Below are 26,396 nucleotides of genomic sequence, written 5' to 3' on the forward strand. Positions count from 1 at the left end.
TTTGTAAAATATCTGATATTTTTCTTCAGCTTTGCAATTTTCATTCTATATTGCTTTCAGAGCTGACACTCTTTCATGTGCTATTCAAACACTTTCACAATTTGGTCCTCAATCCTATCTTTCTAGACTCGTTCTTTTCATTTGTGCCCTGTTGTTTCCTCATTGATTCATTTCCAGTCTCTCTCCACTCACCCTGTGCTTCAACACGTTCGACTATTTACGTATTTATTTCTTTCGTAGGCCTGAGTCAAAAGATCTCTCTTGGACAGTATCTTCTAATGACTCCTGTGCCGAACAGTTCATCAGATATACTCTTAGTGAAAACAGCGACTATTTCAACAAATGAAAAAAAAAAAAAACTAGTCTTTAAAATTTGGAAACTTTCATTGAAACTCAGCTTTTTGCAAGGGAACTATTTAATTCTGTTATATTTTAAAAGGTTTTATCCTTCATAAATAAAAATTTGCCTGTTTTTCCCTCTCTTTAGCAAAGTTCCATATTAGTTAAAGAAAATAGAGACATTTGGCAATATGGGTTTGTAGATAGTATTATGTATTATGTCAGTATTTTTAGTTTTATTCATATAGAAAGTCTCTTTTAAAAATGTTAGTAGTTTTCATAAAATACTGATTATAATAAGAGAAAAATAATTTGTTTTGGTTTTGTCATATACAACATACTATTTTAAATAAACAGGTTTCTTTTAATCCCAGGAATTAGCAAGGGTAAAGCAGGAAACAAGAGAAAAAGAAAATTTGGTGAAGGAAAAGATCAAGTTTTTGGAAAATGAAGTTGGGAATAATGCAGAATATGAGAAGCGGATTTCTGCTGCTGATCGGAAACTCTTAAAATGCAGAACAGACTTTGAGCATCAGGAAGCTGGTCGGATTCAGCTGAAGGATGAGGTATGTCAGCCAGGCAGACTGTTTTGTCTGTGTGCGGCCTGGTGCAATGAACATCAGCAGGAGGTCTTTCCTTCTGTGAAGCAACTGCTTTCCAGCGCTTTGCTCATGTCCCTCTGTTCTGTGGAACTTTCAGAGTCCTCTGAGCCCCTGAAAGATGAGACATCAGGAGTTGTCATTTATGTCCCAGGTGTTGGGAAGGGCTCCCCTGGAGCTGTGTAGGGCCCAGTCTACCTGCCATATGTGGTGTTCTGAAAGGAACTGAGGACCACATACTGTCTGATGTTCTAGGTGGGCAATCGTGAGGACAAGAGAGTAGGTAAGCTTGGGATTAAGCATGGGTGATAACTTGGAAATGTCCTCCTGTACCTCATGTGTAGTTGTGGTTTCAATGCTCACATTCATTCTACATGTTTGCTACTTTAGTTTCTGTCTTTCAGACTAGGGGGGATGAAACACTTAGAAACTGAGTGAGGGAAAGCAAAACTTCCACTGCATTGAGATTCTTTTCTCTTTTTGCAGATATACCTGTCAATTAGACTGTTCCAGAGGGAGAGTAAGTGGATAAGGGAACTTTGTGAATTTTCTGCTTAGTGGCCATTATATCTGAAGTTACCATCACTTAGGCTGGAGAAAAGAATAGTTACAGCAACTCCTAAAAAGGAGAGGGCATCTCTGTCTAAATTACATGTCATGGCTCACAGCTTCTAAATACGGCTTCATATTTTCAGTTTGGGGACTGGCATTGTGATGTAGTGGATAAAGCTGCTACCTGCAAAGCTGGCAACCCATAAGGGTGTTAGTTTGTGTCCCAATACTACTATTCCAACCCGACTCCTGTTTATTGAGCTAGGAAAAGCAACAGAAGATGGCACACGTGTTTGGCCCCTGTAACTGATGTAGAAACTCAGTGAGGCTCCTGGCTCTTGGCTTTGGCTTAGTACAGCCCATGTCATTATAGCAATCTGGGGAGTGAATCAGTGCATGGAATATCTCTTACTCTCTGTGACTCTTTTTTTTTTTTTAAATTTATTTATTTTTACTAGAAAGTCAGCTATTCAGAGAGGAGAGACAGAGAGAAAGATCTTCTGTCCACTGATTCACTCCCCAAGTGGCCACAAAGGCTGGAGCTGAGCTGATGTAAAGCCAGAGCCTGGAGCCAGGAGCTTCCTCTTGGTCTTACAGGGTTCCAACGTTGGGTAGTCCTTGATTGCTTTCCCAGGCCACAAGCAGGGAGATGAATGGGAAATGAGGTGATTGGGACATGTACCAGCACCTATATGGCATCCAGGAGCCTGCAAGCTGAGGACTTTAGTCACTAGGCTACTGTGCCAGGCCCTCTGTGACTCTTTCAAATGAACAAATTAATCTTTTAAAAAAAAGTTTCATGGTTGAAGTGGAGGAAAGAATGCAGGAGCAGAGAATCAAGATGGCAGAATAGGGTAAGGACACGTTTAAACAGATGGAAAAATATTTAATCATGATGAAGCAGAGAGGACACATCCCAGGAAATAGGAGAGGACAGAACAACACCAGACCGGTACCTGGAGACTGACAGACAGGAAAGCAGCAGGCACAGCTGTATGGTGTTGCAGTGACTGATACTCCAGCACGGTGATCTGAACTCTACCAGCAGCCAGAACTCCACCAGCAACCAGGTGGGAAGGAACTTTTGCTGGGAGCTTGGGAGGTGAACCCAGACAAAGAAGCGTCCACCCTGCTGGTCTGTTTAATTTGACCAGGAGCAGAGAAACAGCATCAGATCTCAGACAGGCAGTGCAAGAACAGGGTGGATTTCACAGCCCAGTCAGCCTCCTAGAGATGAATTGGGCACTATTTTGCATAATGAGGCAAAGGCAAGGGAAAGGACTGAGCATGTGCTGAGCTGAGAGTGAATTCATTTCTGACTCAGTGAATTGCAACAACGTGGCATTCTACAGGTTCCACCCCAGACAGGTCCAGGTAGCCCTCAGACCTGATGGCCAACAGATCAAGAACTCTAGTAGGGGCAAGACACATCAGGAGCCATTTTGCGTACTGTGGCAAAAGTTTTAGGACTGCAGGGGACAACAGTGAACTGCGCATGTGCTGAGCTCGCGAGAATTCACTGAGTTCAGTGGATTGCACTGGTCTTGAAGGAAAATAATACTACTGTGACATCGTATGGGCCAAAATAGATCTGGGTGCCACAGGTTCCAGCAAATCAGCACCACCAACAATCTAGCTATATAGGACACTAGGTGTCTCCGTAATCCTGGGACCTGCACCAACCCAAAGTGGGAGAAAAGCTGCAGAACAATGGTGCAGCCTCAGCATGGTACAACAGGAAGTGGAGATTGGTGAGCCAGGGGCTGGGGCTAGGGAATTCTTTGTGAAAATCTAACATAAGAACTCAGACGTGGAACTTGATGTAGAGAGTGGCACAATTGGCTGCAAGCAAAGAGCTGTATGCCAACCGCAATAAGTAAACACAAACAGTAGACCTGTGGGTGACAAAGCTTAGAAACCTGCCCCAAGAAGAAGACTCTGCTAACCAGAAGTACAATGGCCAACAGCAAAAGAAGAGACAGAGGCACAGTGAATATTACTGAAGACTTTCCTGCAAAGGAACAAAATCCATTGCCAACCTCAGAGTTTATTGAGAAAGACATTGAGAAAATGGAGGACACAGAATTCATAAAACTCATTTTAAAGCTTCTGATCAACAATGAGAAGCACATACAAGAGTTCAAAAAATTTAAGGAATATATTACACAAGAAACACAGCAATAAACCAAATCAAGGCAGATATATAAGAAATTAAGAACACAGTAGAGCAAATTAAAAGTACAGTGGAGAGTCTGCAAAATAGAATAAAGCAAGCAGAAGAATCTCAGAATTGGAAGATAATTTCCTGTCACCAGAGGGAAGCAAACAAAAAGCTGGAAGTAGAGCTGGATCAGGCCAAAAAAAGTATTCAAGAATTGAAAGACACTATTAAGAGGCCAAATATAAAAGTTGTGGGAGTCACAGAAGGTGCAGAAAGAAAAACTGGGTTTACAAATATATTTAATGAAATAATAAAGGAAAATTTCGCTAATCTAGAGAAAGAATTGGGAAACAAGATCCAGGTGAGGCACAGAACTCTTAACAGGCTTGATCAAAAGCAATCTTCACCAGGACACAGGATCATCAACCTCTCTTCAATTGAACATAAGGAAAAGATCCTTAAATATGCACGTGAAAAACATCAATTGACATATAAAGGAATGCCAATTAAATTCACAGGAGATCTGTCCCAGGAAATTCTACATGCTAGAGGAGAATGGAGTGACATATTCCAGATTCTAAAAGAAAAAATTGTCGGCCTAGGATAACATAGCCTGCAAGCTTTGTTTTGTGTTTGAAAAGGAAATGAAATTCTTGCACAGTAAAGTTAAAAAAATTTGCCTCTTCCAAACCTGCCCTGCAAATGATACTTCAAGATGTACTCTCCCCCCCTTTTTTTTTTTTAAGATTTATTTATTTTATTACAAAGTCAGATATACAGAGAGGAGGAGAGACAGAGAGGAAGATCTTCCATCCAATGATTCACTCCGCAAGTGAGTGCAACGGCTGGTACTGTGCCGATCCGAAGCTCGGATCCAGGGACTTCTTCCGGGTCTCCCACACGGGTGCAGGGTCCCAAGGCTTTGGGCCATCCTCAGCTGCCTTCCCAGGCCACAAGCAGGGAGCTGGATGGGAAGTGGAGCTGCTAGGATAAGAACCGGCGCCCATATGGGATCCTGGGGTGTTCAAGGTGAGGACCTTAGCCGCTGGGCCACGCCACCCGGCCCAAGATGTTCTCTTGACAGAGAAGAGGAATAGTACCCACCAAAACCAAAGGCCAATGTGAAGAACATCCCAGTAAAATGACAACAGAAGACTAAATCAATGAACAACCCATTCCTAAAATGACAGGACCAAATTACCACCCACAAATATTAACCCTGAATGCAAATGGCTTACATCAATCAAACGTCATAGATTAGTAGACCGCATTAAAAAACAAAACCCATCTATTTGTTGCCTACAGGAGACATATTTCACTAACAGAAATCAGCAGTAACTATATCTCATGAATTTTGATGTTTTTGTTAGTTTCATCTCTTCAAAACAGTTTCTCCTGATTATTCAATGACTCAGATCATACAGTAGCATCATTTTCTTCAAGAATGTTCTTGATTTTCTTTTTCATTTCTTCAGTGATACATTTGTCATTCAGTAGCATTTTGTTTAACTTCATGGTGTTGTTAATTTCTTTTTCCTTCCTGTTGATTTTTGTTTTGTGGCTTTTCATTTAAGGGGATGTACAGTAGCTGTGGATTGGACACCATCATCTCTAGTAACATGTTATTTAACTTCATGGCATTGTAAATTTCTGTTTTTCTTCCTATTGTTGATTTTTAATTGTGACTGTTCATTTAAGGGGTTGTACAGTAACTGTGAAATGGAGACTAACATACCTAGATGTGAGGATACAGTGTAGTATGTATCTCCACTTCCAGACAAAGATGGACTTGCAATGAAACTGCTTATAATATGTTGACAATAGGATGCTGGACTCTCTGCCATTGTCCATGCCTGCAATGAAGGACATATGACTGTGTGTAAAGAACTATTCTTTAGTAGTGATATAGGGGAACTCAGTGAAGGGGCGGGAATTGGGGAGAGATTAAGGGAGAATGATAATAATAAATAAATTTTTGAAAATGCAGGAGCAGGTTAATTCATTCATTCGTAATGTTTGAGCAATACTTCCCATATTGTAAATCATCTTTTTGAAATGTACAAAGGATTTTTTAATACACAGAGAGTTGCACAGCCCTGGAAAGTCTCCAGTTTTAGAATGCACTTGTTAGACCCAAAGAAAGTCCATATCTGGTAGTCTTTGTACATTTCCCCTTTCTCCCAATCTCTGACAACTACTTCTGGTTTTGCTTATCTTGACATTTCATATTAAATGAAATCGTTTAACAGGTAGCTTTTGTATCTGGGTTTCTTAGCATAATAATTCAAGATTTATCCATGTTGTAGCAGTTGCCACTATTTCACACGTTTTTATGTGGATTAAATTATACTGTGTTGATAGGTTTTTTTTTTAATTTTTAGTTTTGATGTTGTTTGCATAAAAGATCAAGGTCGGAAGGTTCAAGAGTTAGGGGAAACTAGGTGAGACTGTTGCTTCCAAATTTTTCTTTTGTGCTTTCTGTATTTGGGGGAAGAGGGGAGAAAAGGGGAAATGCAACCCCCCAGTACCGAGGAATGGGAAACAACAACCAGTATTAATCCATGGCTCCCCCTATGGAGCATATTCCAAGGGTTCTGCTTGAGTGGTTTCAGTAGTTCTGAAATGCTGCCAGTCTCACCGATTCAAGGAAGAGGAAGTCCCTCCAAGGTTTATTGGGTGACATAGTCAGCTTTAGAGTCTCAGCTCGTCCAGATTTTTGCTGTCATCATTTTCCTGAGTTAGTTGTTCCGTTTGTTCTGCACTCCTTCCTCTGCTTTGGTACCAGATGTCCTCTGCAGGCCCCAGTGTGCTGCCATGATTTTGTGTGCAGCTTGGCATGCTGTCCACTGTGCTGTCTTTTCCACCTACACATGCACTCTAGAGTCAGACCACCAATCTTGGACACAAGCCCTCATGTCCCCGCATGCTATTCCCCAGATGCCCTACAAGTCCACACACCAAGGCCCGACCAGTGCCCTACCTAAGGACCTGTAGCAGGCCTAAGAACCCAGGCCAGGTGATCAAACCCCTCCAAAAACCATGCCCCAGGGGCACAGACTCAACACCCACTGTGGAGGTGGGCCCAATCAGTGTCAGGTGATCTGGGGCCCCTTTGGACCAGGGTTCATGGACCTGGCACACACCACACATAGGGGTCACAGGACCCAGGCAAGGTGACCCAGGCACTTCCCCTTGCTGGGGTTCACTCACCCAGCATCCACCAAACAGGCAGGCTTAAGGACCCAGGACAGGTTACCTTGGCCCTGCCGACACCCCTATGCTTGGGGCTCACAGACCTGGCACCCCCCATGTATCTTTAGGAAAAAAAAATAGAGTAGACTAGATGACTGTGATGGCACACTGGTGTAGGTAACACAGATTTGGCAATAACCAGGCCCAGGGTGCTTACCAGCTATTAGCTACTTTTCTCCTGGCAGTGCAACACTTGCTTAGGTTATTACTCCTATCTTGTTTTGATTTTTCTAGCTCTGTTTTATTTTTATTTTTCATGATACAGTTCCATAGGCTCAAGGATTTCTCCTTTCACCCTTCGCATGTGCCCTCACTCCGATTGTTTTCCTGTCATTATCACAGTGGTGCAGTCCCTCATCCCCAGCCCCAGGTCCAGCATGCTGCCGTTTAAGTGTATTCCCACATTGTGGGTATAGACAGTGGTAGACAGCGTCCTGTTGTCAAGATAAATCTGGAAGTGTGATTGTTCTACTTTTATGCTTCTTGTTCAAGATTACCTTAGGCATTTGGAGAGTCTTTTGTGGTTCCACATGAGTTTTAGGGTTATTTTTTTTTTCTATTTTAGTGAAGAATGATGTTGGAAAATTTTGATAGGAATTTCACTGAATTTTAGATGGCTTTAAATAATATGAATACATGATGAGTGTGTTGAGTTTCCTGATCCATGAATGCAGGATGTATTTTAATTTAGTTGTGCTCTCGCCACAGTTTTGTCATCAACATTTCATCAATGTTTTTTGTTTTCAAAAACAAAATTCTTAACTTTCTGTTCCTTTTTAGAACTATTCTAAAAGGGGTTGTTTTCTTCATTTATTTTAAAATATTTTGTTGTTAGTGTGTACAAATGAACTGATATCTAATTGTTGATTTTGCATTCTGAAACTTTACTAAAATTTTTTTTTAGTAGTTGCAACAAAAATCTTGGTGGATTCTTTAATGGCTTTGAAAAGTTTCAAAACCAAGGACAAGATTCATGCCTTAGATTTTCTGTTTAGAACTTTAGGCTAACATTAAATGTGTATCACTGGTTAAGAGGATGATATAATAGAATCTTAAGATTTTTTCCACATATAGATAAACTTCTTACAATTTTCATGAGCATTTTATCAGCATATATTCATTTGTCTCCAAGCTTATGATGTGTTTCCTGATCAGGTCTAGTGACAGCAGACATTTCTATGTTTCCTTTGGATAGTTACAATTTGCCAGTATGATTAAGCAAAGCCAATTAAAGTTTGATACCCAGTTAATAAGGACATATGTTCATGTACACTGATCATACAAATATGGTTACAATTTTTATAACTGTTGTGTCGATTAGAACGTCAAGTTTGGAGACCAGAACTTATCAGAATTGAAGTGATGAGATTTAGGCTAAATGCATATTTTTTGTCTGTTAATATATAGCTGGATTCTTTGAAAGCCACGGTGAATAGAACTTCCAGTGATTTAGAAGCTCTGAGGAAAAATGTTTCCAAAATCAAGAAGGATATTAATGAAGAAACAGCAAAGTAAGAAAAAAAAATGCTTACACGTTTATGGCTTCTTAAAAATTACTTCAAGAAAATCAATTAAGATTTTTTTCTTGTGAAGAATGACCTTGCAAAATTGTAGCTTAAAAAAAATTCTGCTTTTTTTTTTTCTTCACAAAGGCTTAGAAGCAACATTTTAATGACCTATTTAATGTGCAGTGATAACAAAAGGCTTATAGCAAAAGAAACTTTTGAGTTACAAAGAAATCTTAGGATAAACTATGCTTTGTCGACCTTAAATGCTTTGAAGGCATGTTTTCTTTTTCTCATAAATCCTACTCAGGTTACAGAAATTTAAAAATCACAATGAAGTTGTAAAAAATAAATTAAAGCACATTACGGAGAGAACCATGTCTGTGGAAGAGAAAGCTACCAATTTGGAAGATATGCTAAAGGAAGAGGAAAAAAGTATAAAGGTAAAGTGCTTTTGATTTTTACAGATTTGTAGCAAGTTCAACAAGAATGAATTCCTTTGGACTTTGGACCAGAGGACCAGGAGGGCTTGTTAGAGGCTCCTGTTTGGTAGAAGCACATTTGTACCTGAGTGTTGGACTGCTGTCTTTTGTTATGTTTACATTATTATTCTAGTTTTGGACCCTTTTTATGTGTTGTTTCTGAAGTTATTCTCAGACTCCTACTTGCTCTATGTTCAGTGTTTAACTTCGATGTTTCCTTTTGAGAGTAGCTTTTTTCCTGTATCCTGGACTCCATTCTTTTATTATTTTTGTTAATTTTAATTTTTTATAATACGTCCTACAGGCTCAGGGGTTTCCCCTTCCACACTGTCTATATGCCCTCCCCCCCCCCCACTACTGTTTCCCCAATATTATCACAATAGTATAATCCTACCACAACAGTCCCAAGTCCATCATTCTTCTGTATATCATGATGCTGGATGTATAGACAGTGGATTCGTTCTTTCCAAATGCCTACAGTGGCCATGACCCTGCCATCATGCACACATTCATTTGTATCTTACAAACTCATCCTTGTTTTGACTGGTTTCTATTTGATTATAATTTGTTTTATCATTTGTGCTCAAATTCTCCTGGGGGTCTACATTCGTTACCTGTATTTGTTCGTGCCCTTTACAACGTGGGACCGTTGTTTGTAGTTGGTCTCTGAGGTGTTCTCGCTGTGTCCATCCAACTGGCACTCCCCTTCTACTCCCAGAGTCCGAGAAGCGACCCGCCCCCTCTACTCCAGTCTCTATGGTGTGTAGGTAGCCGAATGCTAACGTCAGTGTTTAAGGAATTGAAAAGGCTACTTTACCACTTGCTGTTTGAATGGTAAAAAGTGATCTGTAACTGTGAACAGACACTCTTACTTTTTGTTTTTCCTTTTTTGGGTGGTAGGAGAAGAGTGGGTGAAGATGGAGGCAAAAGTCCCTGACCATTTTCTGAAGCTTATATATAAAATAGGGGTTCACTTATGTGTAGCTGGAGTCCAGCTTCCTCAGTGATCCGGGTAATGAATTACGCAGAGTTTTGACTTGAGGGGTCTTTGAGTCTGAATTGTATGACACTATTCTAAGGTGTGCTATTGTTTTCCACCTGAGAATGTATTTTCCTGTAACATGGGAGATAGGATAGTATTATAACTCCTCAGAAACCTGTTAAGACTATGACATTCATTTGAACTAGGCTCTTTGGAAACTGATGGATTGGCCATGTTTTGTGTCTAGGTCAGTGTGAGAGGGCATTAAGACAAATGGTCCAAGTGCATGATAATATAGGTGTAGGATTAAAGCTAACACTGCAGGCAGCATTAACAGATTTATTGAAATTGAGGCAAACAACTTCATATTCTTAAGGGCAGAAATGTTGCACGCAACATTTCAATTTTACTTAGGCGCTCCCAAACTATCATGTTTATAGCAGTAAAACATTTCACTGTGTTGTAATTTCATTAGCTGCTCTGGCGTTTTATCATCAGGAAGTGGACGTTCAGTTGAACATAGTGAAGGATGTGCTGTTTAAGAAGGTTCAGGAGTTACAGGCAGAGCAAATGAAAGAAAAAGCTATTCTATCGGAAATTGAAGGCACTCGCTCCTCTCTGAAACATCTAAATAATCAGCTACACAAGCTGGATTTTGAAACGTTGAAGCAACAGGAAATTATGTACAGTCAGGTAAGATTGATGGTTGTCTTGTGACTGGTGACGGCCAAGATACTCCAGCATCCCGGGGGAGAAGACGTGTAAGCATTGTCAGCATTGTTCCGGGAGGGCACACAGGTGCTCGGAGTGGACTCTCATGTTAAGGCAGCAGTTGGGCGGAGGAACTTTCGTAGCTGCTTTTCTCAAAGCTGAGACTTGGGCAAGAGGACAAACCACACTGCTGAGGGGGTAAGACGAAAGCAGGGTGTGGTAGAAAGGAGCTTCGTGAAACCGAAGGTTGAAGCTTAGCTGTGCAAACAGACGTGCTCCTCTCTGCCCTCAGGACAATCGAGTGAAAATATTTTTGTTGCTGTTCTTGTTTTTCCTTACTCTGTTCTATTCATAGTATATTAGGCTCACTACTGTTTAAAAAGGAATTGTTTGAAAGTTAGATTCAAAGAGAGAGCATAGGAGGCAGGGGGAGGGGGAGAGAGAAGGCGAGGGAGAGCTGCTTTGCCAGGAACGTGGGCAGGAGTCAGGATGGGAAGCACTGAGTGGCCAGGCAGGGGCGTAACCCACTGCACCACAATCCCCTCCCTATTCTTGACAGACGCTAAAGTGTAATTAAAAAAAAAAGATTCAATAGAAATTAGTTGTACTTTAGCATTTGATAGGTAATAATTTAAGCCTGTCTTTTTATTGCATCTCCTAAGATATATGTACCCTAAAAATCCACAGCCATGTAGGTGTAACAGCAGGATGGAAGCTTCCTGGTGTTCCTGTACTGTCCGATTCCTCCTCTGACACTCTCGTGTTTCCTGATTGTTGGGGACCAGCTGTTGATGTGTCCCTTGCTCTGAGGAGGATCCTGTCTTCAGTTACTAAGGGGTTAACGTGATTCCATTCAAGGATGACATCAGGCCAGCCTTGATGGCAGTATTCGTTGTGTTTTTGTATTTATAAAGTTGCTTTGATTTGTTTCTTCCTATTAACTCATTTTTAAAAACTGCAACAGGACTTCTACATTCAACAAGTGGAACGGAGAATGTCACGGTTAAAGGGAGAGATCAATTCGGAGGAAAAACAAGCCCTTGAAGCAAAAATTGTTGAACTGAAGAAGTCATTGGAGGAGAAGAAATCGACCTTTGGCCTCTTGGAAACACAGATCAAGAAACTTCACGTAACTTAGCCAAAATACTTGCTGTTTCTAATATCCTACTTACTAGCCAGTTTTTTTTTTAATCAGTTAATTCTTCTTTAAAAAAGCAGGAATGTAGAATTACTGAAAAGAGTGAAGTGTGGAACGGAGGGAGGTAGAAGACAGGAAGAAAAATCATTATATTCTTGGATTTGCATATAGTTCATCAATAGAATTGAATTTGTCATAACTAATATGGTTCATATATAAAATTCATCTGCTAAATCAAAATCAGCTAATTCTTTAAAAAGATGTTTTTTAAGTTTTTTTTTAAAGATTTATTTATTTATTGGAAAGTCAGATATACAGAGAGGAGGAGAGACAGAGAGGAAGATCTTCCATCCGATGTTTCACTCCCCAAGTGAGCACAACGGCCAATGCTATGCCGATCCGAAGCCAGGATCCAGGAACTTTTTCCAGGTTCCCCACACGGGTGCAGGATCCCAAAGCTATGGGCCGTCCTCGACTGCTTTCCCAGGCCACAAGCAGGGAGCTGGATGGGAAGTGGAGCTACCAGGATTAGAACCGGTGCCCATATGGGATCCTAGGGTGTTCAAGGCGAGGACTTTAGTCGCTAGGCCATGCCGCTGGGCCCCATTTTTTAAAATTTGAAAGGCAGATTTTTAAAGAGAAAGAGAGAGAATCTTCCATTTGTTAGTTTACTCCCCCACTGGCTGTAGTGGCCAGAGCTGAGCAGATGGGAAGCCAGCAGCCAGGAGTTTCTTCACTGTCTCCCAGGTGGATGCGGGGACCCCAGGCCTTGGGCTCGTCCTCGCTTATTTCCCAGGCCTAAGCAGGCAGGTGGATCAGAAGTGGAGCAGCCGGGACATGAACTGGCTTCCAGATGGGATGCTGCCTCCACACCTGGCCCTAAATTAGCTTATTCTTAAGACTACTTTATATTAGCCTTATTATAAAGGGCAATTGCCTGGCTGTGCGCACGGACAAAAATTTAATGAAAAATATTTGTATTTCTTTTTTTAGGAGAAAAAAAGATTTATTTATTTGAAAGACCATGTTCCAGAAAGGCAGGGAGAGGATAATCTGTCTGGTTCACTCCCCTCATGGCTGGGTCAGGGTGATGCCAGAAGCCAGGGTCTCTGTCCGGATTTTACATGTTTTACATGTAGGTGGCAGCGGCTCTTTTTGCAGGACCTTCTCAGGGACCTGGTCAGAAATGGAACATCTTGGACTGGAAGCAACAGCCATAAGAGATGCCAGCATTGCACCTGGTGTTTTAACCGGCTGTGCCACAGTGCCAGCCCCAGTGTTCATATTTCTATACTCACAATGTAACATCACCATTGAATCAAACACTTACTATATGCTAAATATTGTATTACGTGCTTCCAGTATTGAATTTCATTTAATTCCTATCAGTGAATTTTAAAGGATTTTTTATTTTTCTTACAGATGAAATAACTTGTCCAAGGTTATACAACTAGTACATGAAAAGCTGGGATTTGATTTCCGGACCATTTGTCTTAAAATTATATTCTTAAGAATACACTATTTAGAACATTAATAATAAATTCCAGTTTTCTGTGATTTATCTGCCGTAATAACTTGATTGCCCCAATATCCTAAATACTGTATAAGAGACGCTGTCTTTCCAGGGGAATTTATTGTTACTGAAACACCAGTAGCAATATTTCAGATTAGTAAGTTCTGTTAGTATGGTGGGGCTGATCTTCATCTTTACGATTTTTTATTATTATTATTAATGTAATGTGAAATCTCAGTAAAAGTTTAACAGAACAAGGGACTCTAGTGAGGACATAAATATTCTGACAAGTTGACAGCTGCAAAGTCTAGTGATGAGTGCCCTCTAGTGGCTCTAGGTAGAATTGCCCTGATTCCTAGAGGGCTGCCAAAGATGAAAAGGGGCTGTCAATTTTTAAAGAAAACTTAAAATGTTTTGTCAGTTTCCAAATTTCTTTTTTAGGTTTTATCTTTGTTCACTGGGAAATCACAGGTTTTTAAATTAGAACCTGTTATTTTTGGAATTAAAAGATTTTGTGCAAAACTAAGAAATTACCAATAAAGTAAAAGCTGTAATCTCAAGGTGATGTGGCAGCGATCAGGAAGGGGCACGTGTTGGCTTCTGGGGCATTGGACAAAAAGTGACTTCCTGCTGTTGGTGGTGGTTTGCATGGATTTTCTCTGCATAATTAATGTTCATGTGCATGCCTTAATTAGCTCTTTAAAAAAAAATTTATTTTATTTGAAAGGCAGAGTTAGAAAAGAGGAGAGAAAAACAGGAGGGGTGGGAAAGTGGTAGAGACAGACACACAGAGAGAAAGAGATCTGTCCTCTGGTTCACTCCCCAAAGGACCACGGTGGTTGGAGCTGGGCTGTTCTGAAGCCAGGAGCTAGGAGCTTCTTCTTTGTCTCCCATGTGTATGGCAGGGGTGCCCAAGAACTTGGATCATCCTCTGCTGCCTTCCAGCTCATTTGGAACTGGAGTAACCAGTGCTTGAACTGACATCAGTGTGGAATGCTGGTGCCGCAGAGGATGGCTTTAGCAACTATGCCATGATGCCAGCACCTACATTTTTTTTTTTTTTTAATATTTGATTTTACTTGAAAGGCACAGAAATGGTGAAGGGTAAAAATATCTTCCTTCTGCTTCCTTACTTTCCAAATAGCCACTAGGCTGGGTCTGAGCTGGAAACTCCATCCATGGCACTCTTGTGGGTGGCAGTGATCAAAATCTGTTTTGAATTTCAAGGTTATATCACTGCTACTGTTTTCATTTTCTGAGCCTAAAATGAAGCATTAGGAAGTTTGAGAGAAGTGGAGGAAAGAAAGATTTGGGGACTAGCAAGTTTTGATTTAAGAACTATGAGGGGACTAAAGACCGAACTTTATTCTGGGTGGAAAGAAAGATTGAACTGGTAGAAAATCAGAAAGCTAGTATCTGGGCAGGTGTAAGCTATTTCTTCGTGTAGCAGAAGCATACTGTACCTGATATTTTTCTCTCCAACAATATATGGTTATATATGTATTTAGTGCTTAGTATTATCACTGCTGGTAGCCACGTGGAGCCAGACACTGCTGTGCATACACCTGGACTGGGACTTTAAATTGTCACAGCAACCCAGGGAGGTAGGAAATGTCCTTATGGCCACTTCGGGATGAAGACACTGAGGAAGGTCGGGATGGAACTGACATCTTTACTTCTAGCGTTTGTGCTAACCAGAAGCTTATGCCTTCTCAGGCTTCTTTGTCTTTATTATCCAAGACTTGGAGAGAACCAAACATAGAACTCCAGATGGGAGTGGTGAACTAAAGTGTGTGTTCTTTTCTGGTAAATAATGGTCATGTAATAGCCCATGTTGGAATTGAATCATATGTAACTTGTAAGCATAAATATGTGTTACAAAAATATTTCCATTTCTGTTATTTTGGAGATGTAGCATGATAGTGATTGTTGCAAGCATTTACGATAACATAGCTTATTGTAACATGCTTCATATACTTTAATATTCTATTATTTAAAACATATACGGTTTTATGATATGACTTTTTTCTTTTTACAGAATGATCTTTACTTTATCAAGAAGTCAAATAGTAAAAATTGTGATGAAAAACAGTCTCTTATGACCAAAATAGATGAATTAAATCTTTTTATTGATAGATCAGAGAAAGAACTTAACAAAGCAAGAGCTTTTAAACAGGTATAATAAATATTATGTACTATGTGTAGCACTAAAAAACACATGATTTCATGTTAATTGTAGAAAATGTTAAGAATAAACAGATTAAATCACTGTTATTACTCTATCAAGATAAACAGTGCTAATGTTTATTTTTCTCCTGTCTTTTAAAAAAGAAAATTGACTTTATATGTTAAGTTGAAATAGTACTTTAATATGTTTTCTAAAACATTATTCTTTAAGAAATGTTTTAATTTTCCAACATATTTCATATTACTGTTTAGCCTTTTTTTTTTTTAAAGATTTATTTTTATTATTTTTTCATTGGAAAGGCGGATATACAGAGAGGAGAGACAGAGAGGAAGATCTTCCGTCCGATGATTCACTCCCCAAGTGAGCGCAACGGCCAATACTATGTCGATCCGAAGCCAGGAGCCTCCTCCGGGTCTCCCACCGGGTGCAGGGTCCCAAAGCTTTGGGCTGTCCTCGACTGCTTTCCCGGGCCACAGGCAGGGAGCTGGAAGGGAAGCGGGGCTGCCGGGATTAGAACCGGCGCCCATATGGGACCCCGGGCGTGCAAGGCGAGGACCTTTAACCACTTGCGCCACTGCGCCGGGCCCTGTTTAGCCTATTTTTGAATATTTTAATATTTGTTCATTATTATAAATAGTATTGTATTTAATGCACATATAGCATGTTATAATTATTCAGTTGGGGTAAATTCTATAGGTACAGTATGGTTAAAAATAAATGAATATTTTAAGAATTAAGATTTCTTCCTCTTTTTTTAAAGATTTATTTTATTTTTTTATTGGAAAGGCAGATATACAGAGGTAAGGAGAGACAGAGAGAAAAATCTTCCGTCTGCTGGTTCACTCCGCAACTGACCGCAGATGGCTGGAGCTGAGCCGATCCAAAGCTATGAGCCAGACTTTCAAGTCTCTCATATGGGTGCCTGGTTGCAAGGTTTTGGGCCATCCTCTACTGTTTTCCCAAGCTGCAAGCATGGATCTGTATGGGAAATGAAGCAGCTGGGATACAAACCAGCACCCATACACGATCCCTATTGATAAAAGGTGAGGATTTAGCCATTAAGTCGAAGAGAAGGAGAGACAGAGAGGAAGATCATCCTTCCCCTAGCCCATTCTCATGGCTGCAGTGTCCATAGCTGAGCCGATCCAAAGCCAGGAGCCAGGAGCTCCCTGCAGGTACCCCACTTAGGTGTAGGGTCCCAAAGCTCTTGGCCATCCTCCACTGCCTTCCCAGGCCACCACAGGGGGTACTTTTAGTTTGAAAACTATTTTAAAGCCCAATTACTCCCTTCAGGGTTCCAATAACACCATTAGCAGTGAATATATTTTGTATCGTATCGCCACCACTTAGGCTAGATATTTTAATGTATAAAATTGTTGCCAACATGACATCTCATTATTTTAGTCTGCAACTTCAAAATTGGTGACATTTAATTTTATTTAAAAACATTTAACTTATTTGAAAGGCAGAAGAGAGAGACAGAGAGAGAAATACCTTCTCTGCTGGCTCATTGCCCCAGTGCCTACAAGTGCCATCCCCGTCTAGGCTATGGCTGAAGCCAGGAGGTTGCAAAGGTGTCCCCTCTGACTGCAAGCACCATGTACTTGACCTTCAGTGCTGTCTGCCAGGGTTTGCGTTCACCCGGAACTAGAGTCAGGAGCAGTGGTTGGGTATTGAGCCCAGGTATCCTGCTGTGGCATTATAAGTGTCTTAACTTCTACGCTCAATATTGTAAGTTTTGGCCTTTATAATTTTTATGCATAGAAACTCATCACAGTAAAAAATCAAATATTTTCTTGTTTTCACAGTTATCTTGGTTACAGGAAGCTCTTAAAAATATTTAGAATATATTTTTAATACATGTTAAATAAGGGTCTAATCTTTCTGCAATTAAAAAGCTGCTTATGAAACAGTACAATCTTATATTCTAGAGTGTTTGTTTCTGGAGACTCTGAACATTTATCACTGGTTTTAGTTCTCTATTCATGAGTAAATTGTTCTAAAGTAAAAATTCACTTTCCTGTTGTGTGAAATTTAAAGTATAAAAAAAGTTCATCTACAGGATTTCATAAGCTTCTGGACATTTGAATTTTCGATATTAGAAGTAAGTTCTTTTTAAAGTAAAGGTTGAATTTAAAATTGAATTATGGAAACTTGTGGCAGATAGCCATAGACCTTTTCCTTGAAAGAAAATACAACCGTCATGACTCTAAAGCAATTACAAATTCAACTTTAGTCAATGTCTTAGTCACCGGTTGAATTCGAAAAATTTGGCATATGTGGGAATAAAAATAATCTTGATTCAGTTGTAAAACAAAAATTATTTTAATATTTTATAATTTTTTTGTTGGTAGGATTTGATGATAGAGGACAATCTCTTAAAACTTGAAGTTAAACGTACGCGACAGATGCTTCACAGTAAGGCCGAAGAAGTTCTGTCCCTGGAAAAGAGAAAGCAGCAGTTACACACAGCCATGGCCGAGCGGACGGAGGAAATCCGGGTCCACAAGACAATGCTTGTTTCACAAATCAGATACGCTGACCAGGAACGCCAACGCATAAGGTCACTCTCCCTTTTGAAGATTTATTTATTTTGATCTGAGAGGCAGATTTGCAGAGAGGAGAGAGAGAGGGAGATCTTCCATCGCTGGTTCATTCCCGCATAGGGCTGCCAGGTTGAGAGCTGAGCTGCTGCTTTTCCAGGCTATATGCAGGAAGTTGGATTTGACAGTGCAACAGCCTGAACTTGAACTGGCACATGTATGGAATGCTGGTGCTGCAGGTGGAGGGTTAGCCGGCTAAGCCACTGCACCAACTCCAGCATAAGGTAACTATTTGAGTTTTTAAATACTATTAAGAATTTCTGAGGAGCCAGTGCAATAGCCTAGTGGCTAAATCCTCATCTTTCATCCACCAGGATCCCATATGGGCACCAGTTCGTGTCCTGGCTGCTCCACTTCCAATTCAGATTCCTGTTGGTGGCCTGGGAAAGTAGTAGAGGACAGCCCAAAGCCTTGGAACCCTGCACCTGCCTGGGAGACCTGGAGGAAGTTCCTGGCTCATGGTTTTAGATTGGCTCAGCTCCAGCCATTTGCAGCCACTTGGGGAGTGAACCAACAGACAGAAGATCTTTCTGTCTCTCTTTACCTCTGTAAATCTGCCTTTCCAATACAAATAATAATGATGATGATGATAATAAAATAAATCTTTAAAGCAATTTTTTGGAAAGAAAATGTTAATGTCATCAGAAATGACCGCTCCCTTTTCTATGCTGGTTTATTCTCCTAGTGATGGGGGCCAGAGGCAGGAACTCCAAGTTGACTATCTCGTATTGGTGGCAGGGATGCAAGGATTGAGCAGTCATCTGCCGTCGGTCAAGGTGTGCATTGGTGGAAAGCTGCAGTTGCAAGTAGAGTTGGAACTTGAATCCGAGCATTTCCATTTGGGCTGAGGGCATCCTAAGTGGTGTTGCCCTACTGTGCTAAGCACTCACTCCAGTAAAACAGTTTTAACAGTATTTGAAAAGAATTGATTCATTGTTCTTTCCTAGTGTAAATTTATTCTTTGCTTCATTAACTTCTGATCTCACTTTTTGTCCACTTTCGTTCCTTGTTTAGTGTGGTATTTTTGATGTTGATTTTTAAAAAAATTTCTTTAGGTGCTTTATTAGTTGAGCTAAGAGGGCTAACATATTACTCTGTTATTTTAACTGTACTACGCAGAATTTTAAATCGTCTTATTTTCTTTATCTTCCCTGCTTTTTATTGTCTAGTTGAAGTTTTACTTTTAAGATATAATTTCTTGAGATGTCATTTTGAGGTATAATTGAGATACAAGTTGATACATTTTGATGACAGTCACTGCAGCCAAGTTACTTATCATATTCATCACTCCACAAATATCTTAATTTTTCCCTCAAGTAGGGGTAGGGAACCTTTTTTATAACACCATTCATGGGTCATAGTTATCAACTTAAAAAAAGTTATAACTTTTTTTTTTAACTTAAAAAAAGTTGTAACTTAAAAAAAGTTACAAAGTTATCAACTTAAAAAATAGCCAGCTATATATTATTGAATTTTGGGTCCTGTCTGTAGTTGCCCAGGCTGGGGTCAATCTCAACACCCACCAGTTTACGTGAGGGCTGGGATGGGCCAGACTGGGCTAGGCTGTTGCACCCACTGGTGAGAGCTGGGACTGGGGATGAGCTGGACTCAGGCAGCTGTTGCAACTTCTGGTGAATGCCAAGGTTTGGGGACAGGCCATCTCAGACTAAGCCACAGCACCTGCTGACACATGCAAGACCCGGGGCAGGGAGTGGGCCTGGTAGGGGAACTTCATGGACTCCCTTGTTGGGTTGCTGCTTCTTCTGGTGAGTGTGAGAACTGGGTTTGGGGGCAGGTCAGGCTGCTACATCCACTAGCACACATAAGAGCCAGAATAGGTGTGAGCAGCTGGGCTAGGCTGCAGCACCAGCTGGTAAGTACCAAAACTGAGTGTGAGTTATTCCAGATGGACTGCAGTAAAATGCTTTGTTTTTAATTACATTTTCAAGAGCTTAATCGGAGTGGATTCCTATGGTAGGTACTATAATTGTCCAATTTATTCTATTCAGAGTAATTAAGGTTTACTAGTGTTGTAAGTATCAATACTGTATTTTTATCAGGAATTGGCACACTTCATAAGAACAAGATGAAAAACATGGTAGCTCTTTGCAGGCTGCTTTTTAATTTTTATTTTTTTCTAGTAATTCAACTCTGTCATTGTATGGTGAAAGCAGACAGCCACAATCATGTTTTCAAACTGTTGGAACACTGAAACCTGAATTTCTGCATAATTTTTATTTTTCATGGATTATAATTTTTATTTTGTTGTTGTCTCTCATAAAAGCTATCCTTTGCTTCTGAACCATGTGGATACAGGTGGCAGGCAGCATGGTTTGGAAACCCCTGCTTTTTATTGCCAGTCTGATGTATTTCATTGGATGTGTTAACACCAATTTGTTTATTCCTCCACCTTCTAATGGGCATTTGTTTTGCTTTTAGCCATTGTAAATCAATCTGTCATGGATATATGTGTTCTTGGGATGCACATATGCTTTCTTTTCTCTTGAGAAATACCTAGGAGTAGCATTGCTAGACAATTGAAGAGACAGATACTTAAATTTTCAAAAGCATCAAGAAATTGCCATTTATTCACTTCATTGTTTTTTCTTTTTTTTTTGCCTATTTCATTTTTTCTCTCTTTTTTGTTGTTTGGAAGTTTTATATTTTAATATTTCAACTTGTGAATTTTGAAAATTAATTGTCCCTATTGGTTTTTGTTCCTACAGAAGAGTGTTAGCATTTTTCATTTCTATGTTTGCTCACCCCAAACTGCATGTATTGCTAAAGTCACTCTGTATTCCCCCAAGTTACAATATTGTTTATGAGATATCTGATTCCAGATTAATTTGCCTTGCTTTGTCTAGAACTTGGCTTTTGTTGTTAATCTCTCAATTTTCATTTGATGCTTTATAATTGCTTGGATATTTTTTCAGTTTTTAGTTTTCTTGCTTGATCTTTGGTGAACTCTTTGTTTCATTCAGTTCATTCAGAGAGATATTTTCTTTCACTTTATTTTTTTCTCACTATCACTGCTAATATTTGCTCATTTTTAGTGGACGTAGGCCCTACTGGATCTGACCAGATTTCTTTTATCTCGTTTTCTGCTTTCTATGTTTTAAAATTCTGATTTCTCAGATCTCCTCTCCCTCGAACTGTCCTCTTTGTCTTAGCTTTGGTGCCTCTGTCTCAGGTTACTAATAGAATCTGTATTCTTTCTGTTGTTAACCTGAAAAGGAAAGCTTTCTTGCACGAGTTATTCCTTCCCAGCTGCTTGCCTTCCAACGATGCTCATCTCGTCTCATGGAGAGATTTTAGAGGCAGCATCCTACTTTCAAGGCTATTGATGAGAACACTTTGAAAGTTCTGTTCTAATCTGTGGTTCTTTTGTTTTCTCACAAGGTCTGTTCCTTGTTCATTTGTGTTTTATTTTTTTCCATTCATGCTGTTAAGTTTATGTAAATGATAACCCTTGGCTTCCCGTTATTATTTTTTAATAAATGCTTACTTAACAATCAGTGGCTACTGACAGAGCTGCCAGTAAGAAGTATCTGAATTAGATATATATCTGTCACCAACAGATCTCTTGCTGAAATGAGTATTGGGGAGGGGATCTGATTATAGGGTCTGTGCTAATTTATCACTTACGGGTCCTTAGCTACAAAAAGTTGAGATCATTATTCTGAGTGAAGACTTTAAAACATCCCTGTTTACCTAGAAGAGCCCAAAGTGGTGACCCAAGTATTCTGTGGACACCACTTTTATCAACCACCCACTGACAGCAGCCTCAGAGATCACTCATACTCTTCTAACTTATCATTTCTGAGTTTGGATTTTTTTCTATACTCTTTTTTCCCTATTAATCATATCCTTGTTTTCTATTCTTCCATAAGTGAATGGATAAAATCTTGTGTATATTTTTCCCAAATGTGTTATTTATTTTTTTTTCCAGACTCAGAAGGCGGAGAGATAACACTGGTTCTGTGCCCATCATCTTAAGCTTATAGGCCAAAACATATTTTATAATTACATAAAGCATGAGTAATTTCTTATGAAAAATAGTGATAACTGCAAGTGAGAAAAAGCAAAACTTTTAGCTCTAAGTATATTTTTAGCATCAGTTTTCTCTAAGGGTGGGAAAACTGGAAGTTTGGATGGCTGACTTTCATGAGGTTATGCCAAATGCGTCACTCTGCATATTGCTGTGCGTTTGTTAACATTAGTTTTGTTATTTAAATTTTAAAGATGTCAAGAAAATATGTTATTCTTAAGAAAAAAGTGACAAATTTAGAAATCAGTGTTGGGTGAAAGTTTTCCATTAGTTTTTCATATTTGTGTTCATTTTGCAAAGAGAAGCAGTAACTGCCCTGTCCTGCACTCTGTTTTAATAGATGTATGAATAGCACACACCATCAAAACCTGGAGCAAAATTTAGCCATGTTTACTTACTTCCCATTATCAAATAATTGGTTCACCTTAGCACTCTTCACCTGTCATGCAAACTCAGTTTGTGTGCAAGATCCCTTCATGCTCCTCTTTGCCCATGTGATGAAGGGAACAAAAGGGTTCCCAATGCAAAAAAGAGACACTCCTGATATTTGATGCACTATGAGCAATAAAGATGTTTGCTGGGAAAATTATCTTCTGCCCCCCCCCACCATCTATACATTCAAGGCAGGTAAAGCCTAAGACTCTTTACACTAATTATTAAACTTGAAATGAGGGGCTGGCAATATAGTATAGCAAGTAAAGCTACTGCCTGCAGTGCCGGCATCCCATTTGGGTAGTTTCACTTACGGGCTGCTCCACTTCTGATCTATTTTTTTTTTTTTTTTTGAGCCTCTGCCACCCACATGGGAGACCAGAATGAAGCTCCTTATTGCTCGCCTCATCCTGGCCAAATACTGGCCATTGCAGCCATCTGAAGAAAAAAACAGTGAATGGAAGGTCTCTCTTGATCTCTTTAAAATAAATAAATGTTTAATAATGAGAAAAGCCCGTTTGAATTCATTAATAACATAAACACAAATGTCTCCAATATGGACATGATAGTCTTTTAAGTATGTTTTTGTTTTTGTCGTCTTTTCATTTTAGTGCAGAGTATCATGAGCGACTAAGTAAAATTGATAAGCTGAAGAACAGATATGAAATTCTGACTGTTGTTATGATGCCTCCTGAGGGAGAAGAGGAGAAAACACAGGCCTATTATGTAATAAAGGTAATCTTAACTGATGTTACAGTTGTGATAGCAAGAAGTAGCCTTTGCTAACTCACTGTTAGTAAAAAAAACAAATAGTATCACTCTTATCCCTGAAAATCTAGCAACTATCTCACTTAATTAGGGCCACTAGTAGCGAAAGCCACAACATCAGTAGCTAGGTAGGGACGCTGAAGCACTACTAACTCTATATAGTTCGAGTTGATGTGGTCACAGCATTGTTCTCTGGTGCCCCAAACCCTTCATTTGAGTTCAGGTCATTCTACTGTTGGCCATCACTGTGTTGTGCCATTTCCACTCAGCTGACTGATAATCTGGTATACCCTAAGACCTGTTATCTCAGTGTACTTTGCTATTCAGTATGCGGAAGCTTGACTTCGTCAGAGCTATACCATCCTCTGGATTTCTCATGTCCCAAGAGCTGTACCATTGCTGAATGTTAAACTCCGGTTCACTGTAGTACAGGTATGGCAGCTGTTCAGAGAGGAAGCCTGCTATTGTTGCATTGTCAATGCTATATGTGAAGCAAAGATCAGGTGGAACTCGATGTTTCAGAGTTGTCTGCCATCTCCTGGTTGACTTCATGTAGTAATATTTAAGTGAAATTCAGATATGGTTGCGAATCCAAAGAGATTCCCTTCATCAGTACTGCGATAGCAGCCATCTTTTCCATGTTGAAGGTACCCCAAACGTGTAAATTCCTTTATGGATAGATCTGGGAAGTTACTGACATTACACATAGAGAACAGAAATTGCAACTGACTCATTTCCCCATACACGGATAGAGATGGTATCTCCCACAGCATGCGTTAATTGACAGCTTTGGTGGATTTTCTTTTCCTCTCTTTATGTGTCTCCTTAATTTCCCAGGCTTTCATTTATAGTCTTTTATCAGGTGTACATGCATTCAGGATGATAGGCCTTTCACTTTTCCGCTGGAAATTCTGACAGATTTACTAAATGTCTGTCCCAGTGTCAAAGCTCTCTTGAATGGACACATGTGTGGTTTATAGCTCTCACCTAGTGCTGCTAGCCTGTGTTGTTTCTGCGCATTATAGAACAGACATCAGAAAACCACGGACCCTGTCCGATGGTCTGTACTTGTTTTGTAAATAATTGGAGACATAATCCACTCATCCCTCATTCAAGAATTGTCTGTGTTCATGCTACAGTGGCCCTTTTATTAGTTTCTTCTGGCTACTCTAACAGAAGCATTTGGGTTTAAACGATTTTATTGTTCCATACTTCTCGGCCCTAGAAATCCAAGATGGAAGCTGTTGGCACAGTTGCTTTGCTCTGAGGACTACGAGGGATTAGGTGTTCTGTCTCCTCTAGCTCCTGGTGATCTTCGGTGTCTCTTGATTTGCAGGTGCTCCATCCTGGTGCCTGTCTTCATCATCACATGTCACTGCCTGTCTTCACACAGCTTTGCCTATACACTCTGTGTTTAAGCTTCCCATTTTTGTAAATTTATTATCAAATTAAGACCTACACTAGTAGCCTCATTGAAACTTTACTCCAAGTTCAAAAATCTCATTTTCAAATCAGGTCACATTCTGAGATATTCATGGACATGGTTCAACCCATATCCCCTTTTTGGTACTAACAACCCTTGGCCTATGGGAAACGCATAATTGTTTTTCTTTGTCAACTCCAGTATCTTATAGGGCCAGATTGAAAAATATAGCATAAGTAATGAAACTTTCCAATTAAAGTACTTAAAAATATTTTGAAATCTTGGAAAGCTTATGAAAATTTGTAAATACCAGCCATTTAAACACAAAATAAAGTTCTACATTATAAATCCAATATAGAAACAGATGGAATCATAATTTCAGCATTTAGAAATAAATGAGGAATTAGAGCAGGGAATTGTGTAGGATGAACAAGTCCAACTCCTTTGAAAAATGAGGAAATTGAGCTCAGAAAAATTTAAGTCATCAGTAGGTAGTCTAAAATATGGCTGCCCTGGTTCTTTGTCCCACTAGCTTTCAAATGAAATGGATGGCGATTCTGAACTGAAAAAAGACTTAGATGTCATTTTTTTAAATGTAATGTTACAAAAACATGTGCAACTCATTTTGAAGCATAACAAATTTCCAATAGAAAGGTTAAGAATCAAGATTACTAACACACTTCTCAGTGACCACGTTGTGGTTTAAATCTGCATATTTAGGAATTCAATCAGTTTTAATAAGAGATTAGCTTATTTGGACCGAAAATTAGTTTTCTTGCACTTTTAATATATCTGTATGCTATTTCTGTCAGAATGTAAGGAGTTATTTAAAATTTCTTGGGTATAGATTTGGAGATCTAGCCTAGTGCCAGATTGGGCTAGGACAGTCACCAACTAGTTGGCACTGCCTTCCAAAGTTATCAAATACATTCTTGCTTATGAAAGAGATTATATTTGTGATTCATAGGCCTCATCTTTTCATCCATATTTATCATGGTCTTTTTTATATTAAATATTAAATAATTTTTAAAATTCTTTTTTGGTTTTTTATTCTTCTCCATGACTTGACATCAATGAGAAAGCATCCCTGAATTTTTTTTTCAGGCAAAATTTTCTTGCTTGTGATTTAATGCCTTATTTCAAATCTTCCCTCCAGTTAACTATTCATCTTGGTGGTCATTTTTTTTTTTTTTAAATGTCTGCTTCAGTTTTTTTTCTGGAGTTTTTATGTATGTACTGGTTAATTCAAAATTGGTTTTGTATCCTGTAGACGGTATTTTGGAAGTCTCAGGATTTGGTCTTTAAAAACACAAGGATTGTTGTCTGTCTGCAGGCCCTATGCTAAAGCTGGCACTGCTGTGAGTTGACTTTTCTGCCCCACAGAAAGACAGCTCCTCTCCTGCCAGCTTCTCCAGTCACTTCCATTCTGTACTTCCACAGGCTGCTCAAGAAAAGGAGGAGCTTCAAAGAGAAGGTGACAGTTTGGATGCAAAGATCAACAAAGCTGAAAAAGAAATCTACGCTCTAGAAAATACATTGCAAGTGCTGAAGAACTGCAACAACAATTACAAACAAGCTTTTAAAAAAGTTACCCCTTCTAGTACGTAGGAGCTTAATTTTTGAAAGAAATGTACATAGTGAAAACTGTAGTCATTTAAAGAACACTGTAAGACATGGAGAACAGTCCTGTCCCAGGTGTC

At 39.5% G+C, this 26,396-nt stretch overlaps 1 protein-coding gene across 2 annotated transcripts in view; it reads left to right on the forward strand.

The window, feature by feature from the left end:
- CCDC39 (coiled-coil domain containing 39) overlaps positions 1–26,396 on the forward strand; it is a 49,680-nt gene that overhangs the window by 18,501 nt on the left and 4,783 nt on the right. For both annotated transcript variants that reach the window (XM_041002738.1, XM_041002739.1), the window contains exons 7-15: positions 714–905; positions 8,311–8,414; positions 8,719–8,851; positions 10,371–10,565; positions 11,548–11,712; positions 15,273–15,410; positions 17,777–17,985; positions 23,117–23,240; positions 26,137–26,296. In XM_041002738.1, the coding sequence (XP_040858672.1) occupies positions 714–905; positions 8,311–8,414; positions 8,719–8,851; positions 10,371–10,565; positions 11,548–11,712; positions 15,273–15,410; positions 17,777–17,985; positions 23,117–23,240; positions 26,137–26,296 (1,420 nt within the window). The remainder of the gene's footprint in view (positions 1–713; positions 906–8,310; positions 8,415–8,718; positions 8,852–10,370; positions 10,566–11,547; positions 11,713–15,272; positions 15,411–17,776; positions 17,986–23,116; positions 23,241–26,136; positions 26,297–26,396) is intronic.

The sequence above is a fragment of the Ochotona curzoniae genome, unplaced genomic scaffold, assembly GCF_017591425.1.
Source record: "Ochotona curzoniae isolate NIBS_2020 unplaced genomic scaffold, NIBS_Ocur_1.0 scaffold_2587, whole genome shotgun sequence".
NCBI lineage: Eukaryota > Metazoa > Chordata > Mammalia > Lagomorpha > Ochotonidae > Ochotona > Ochotona curzoniae.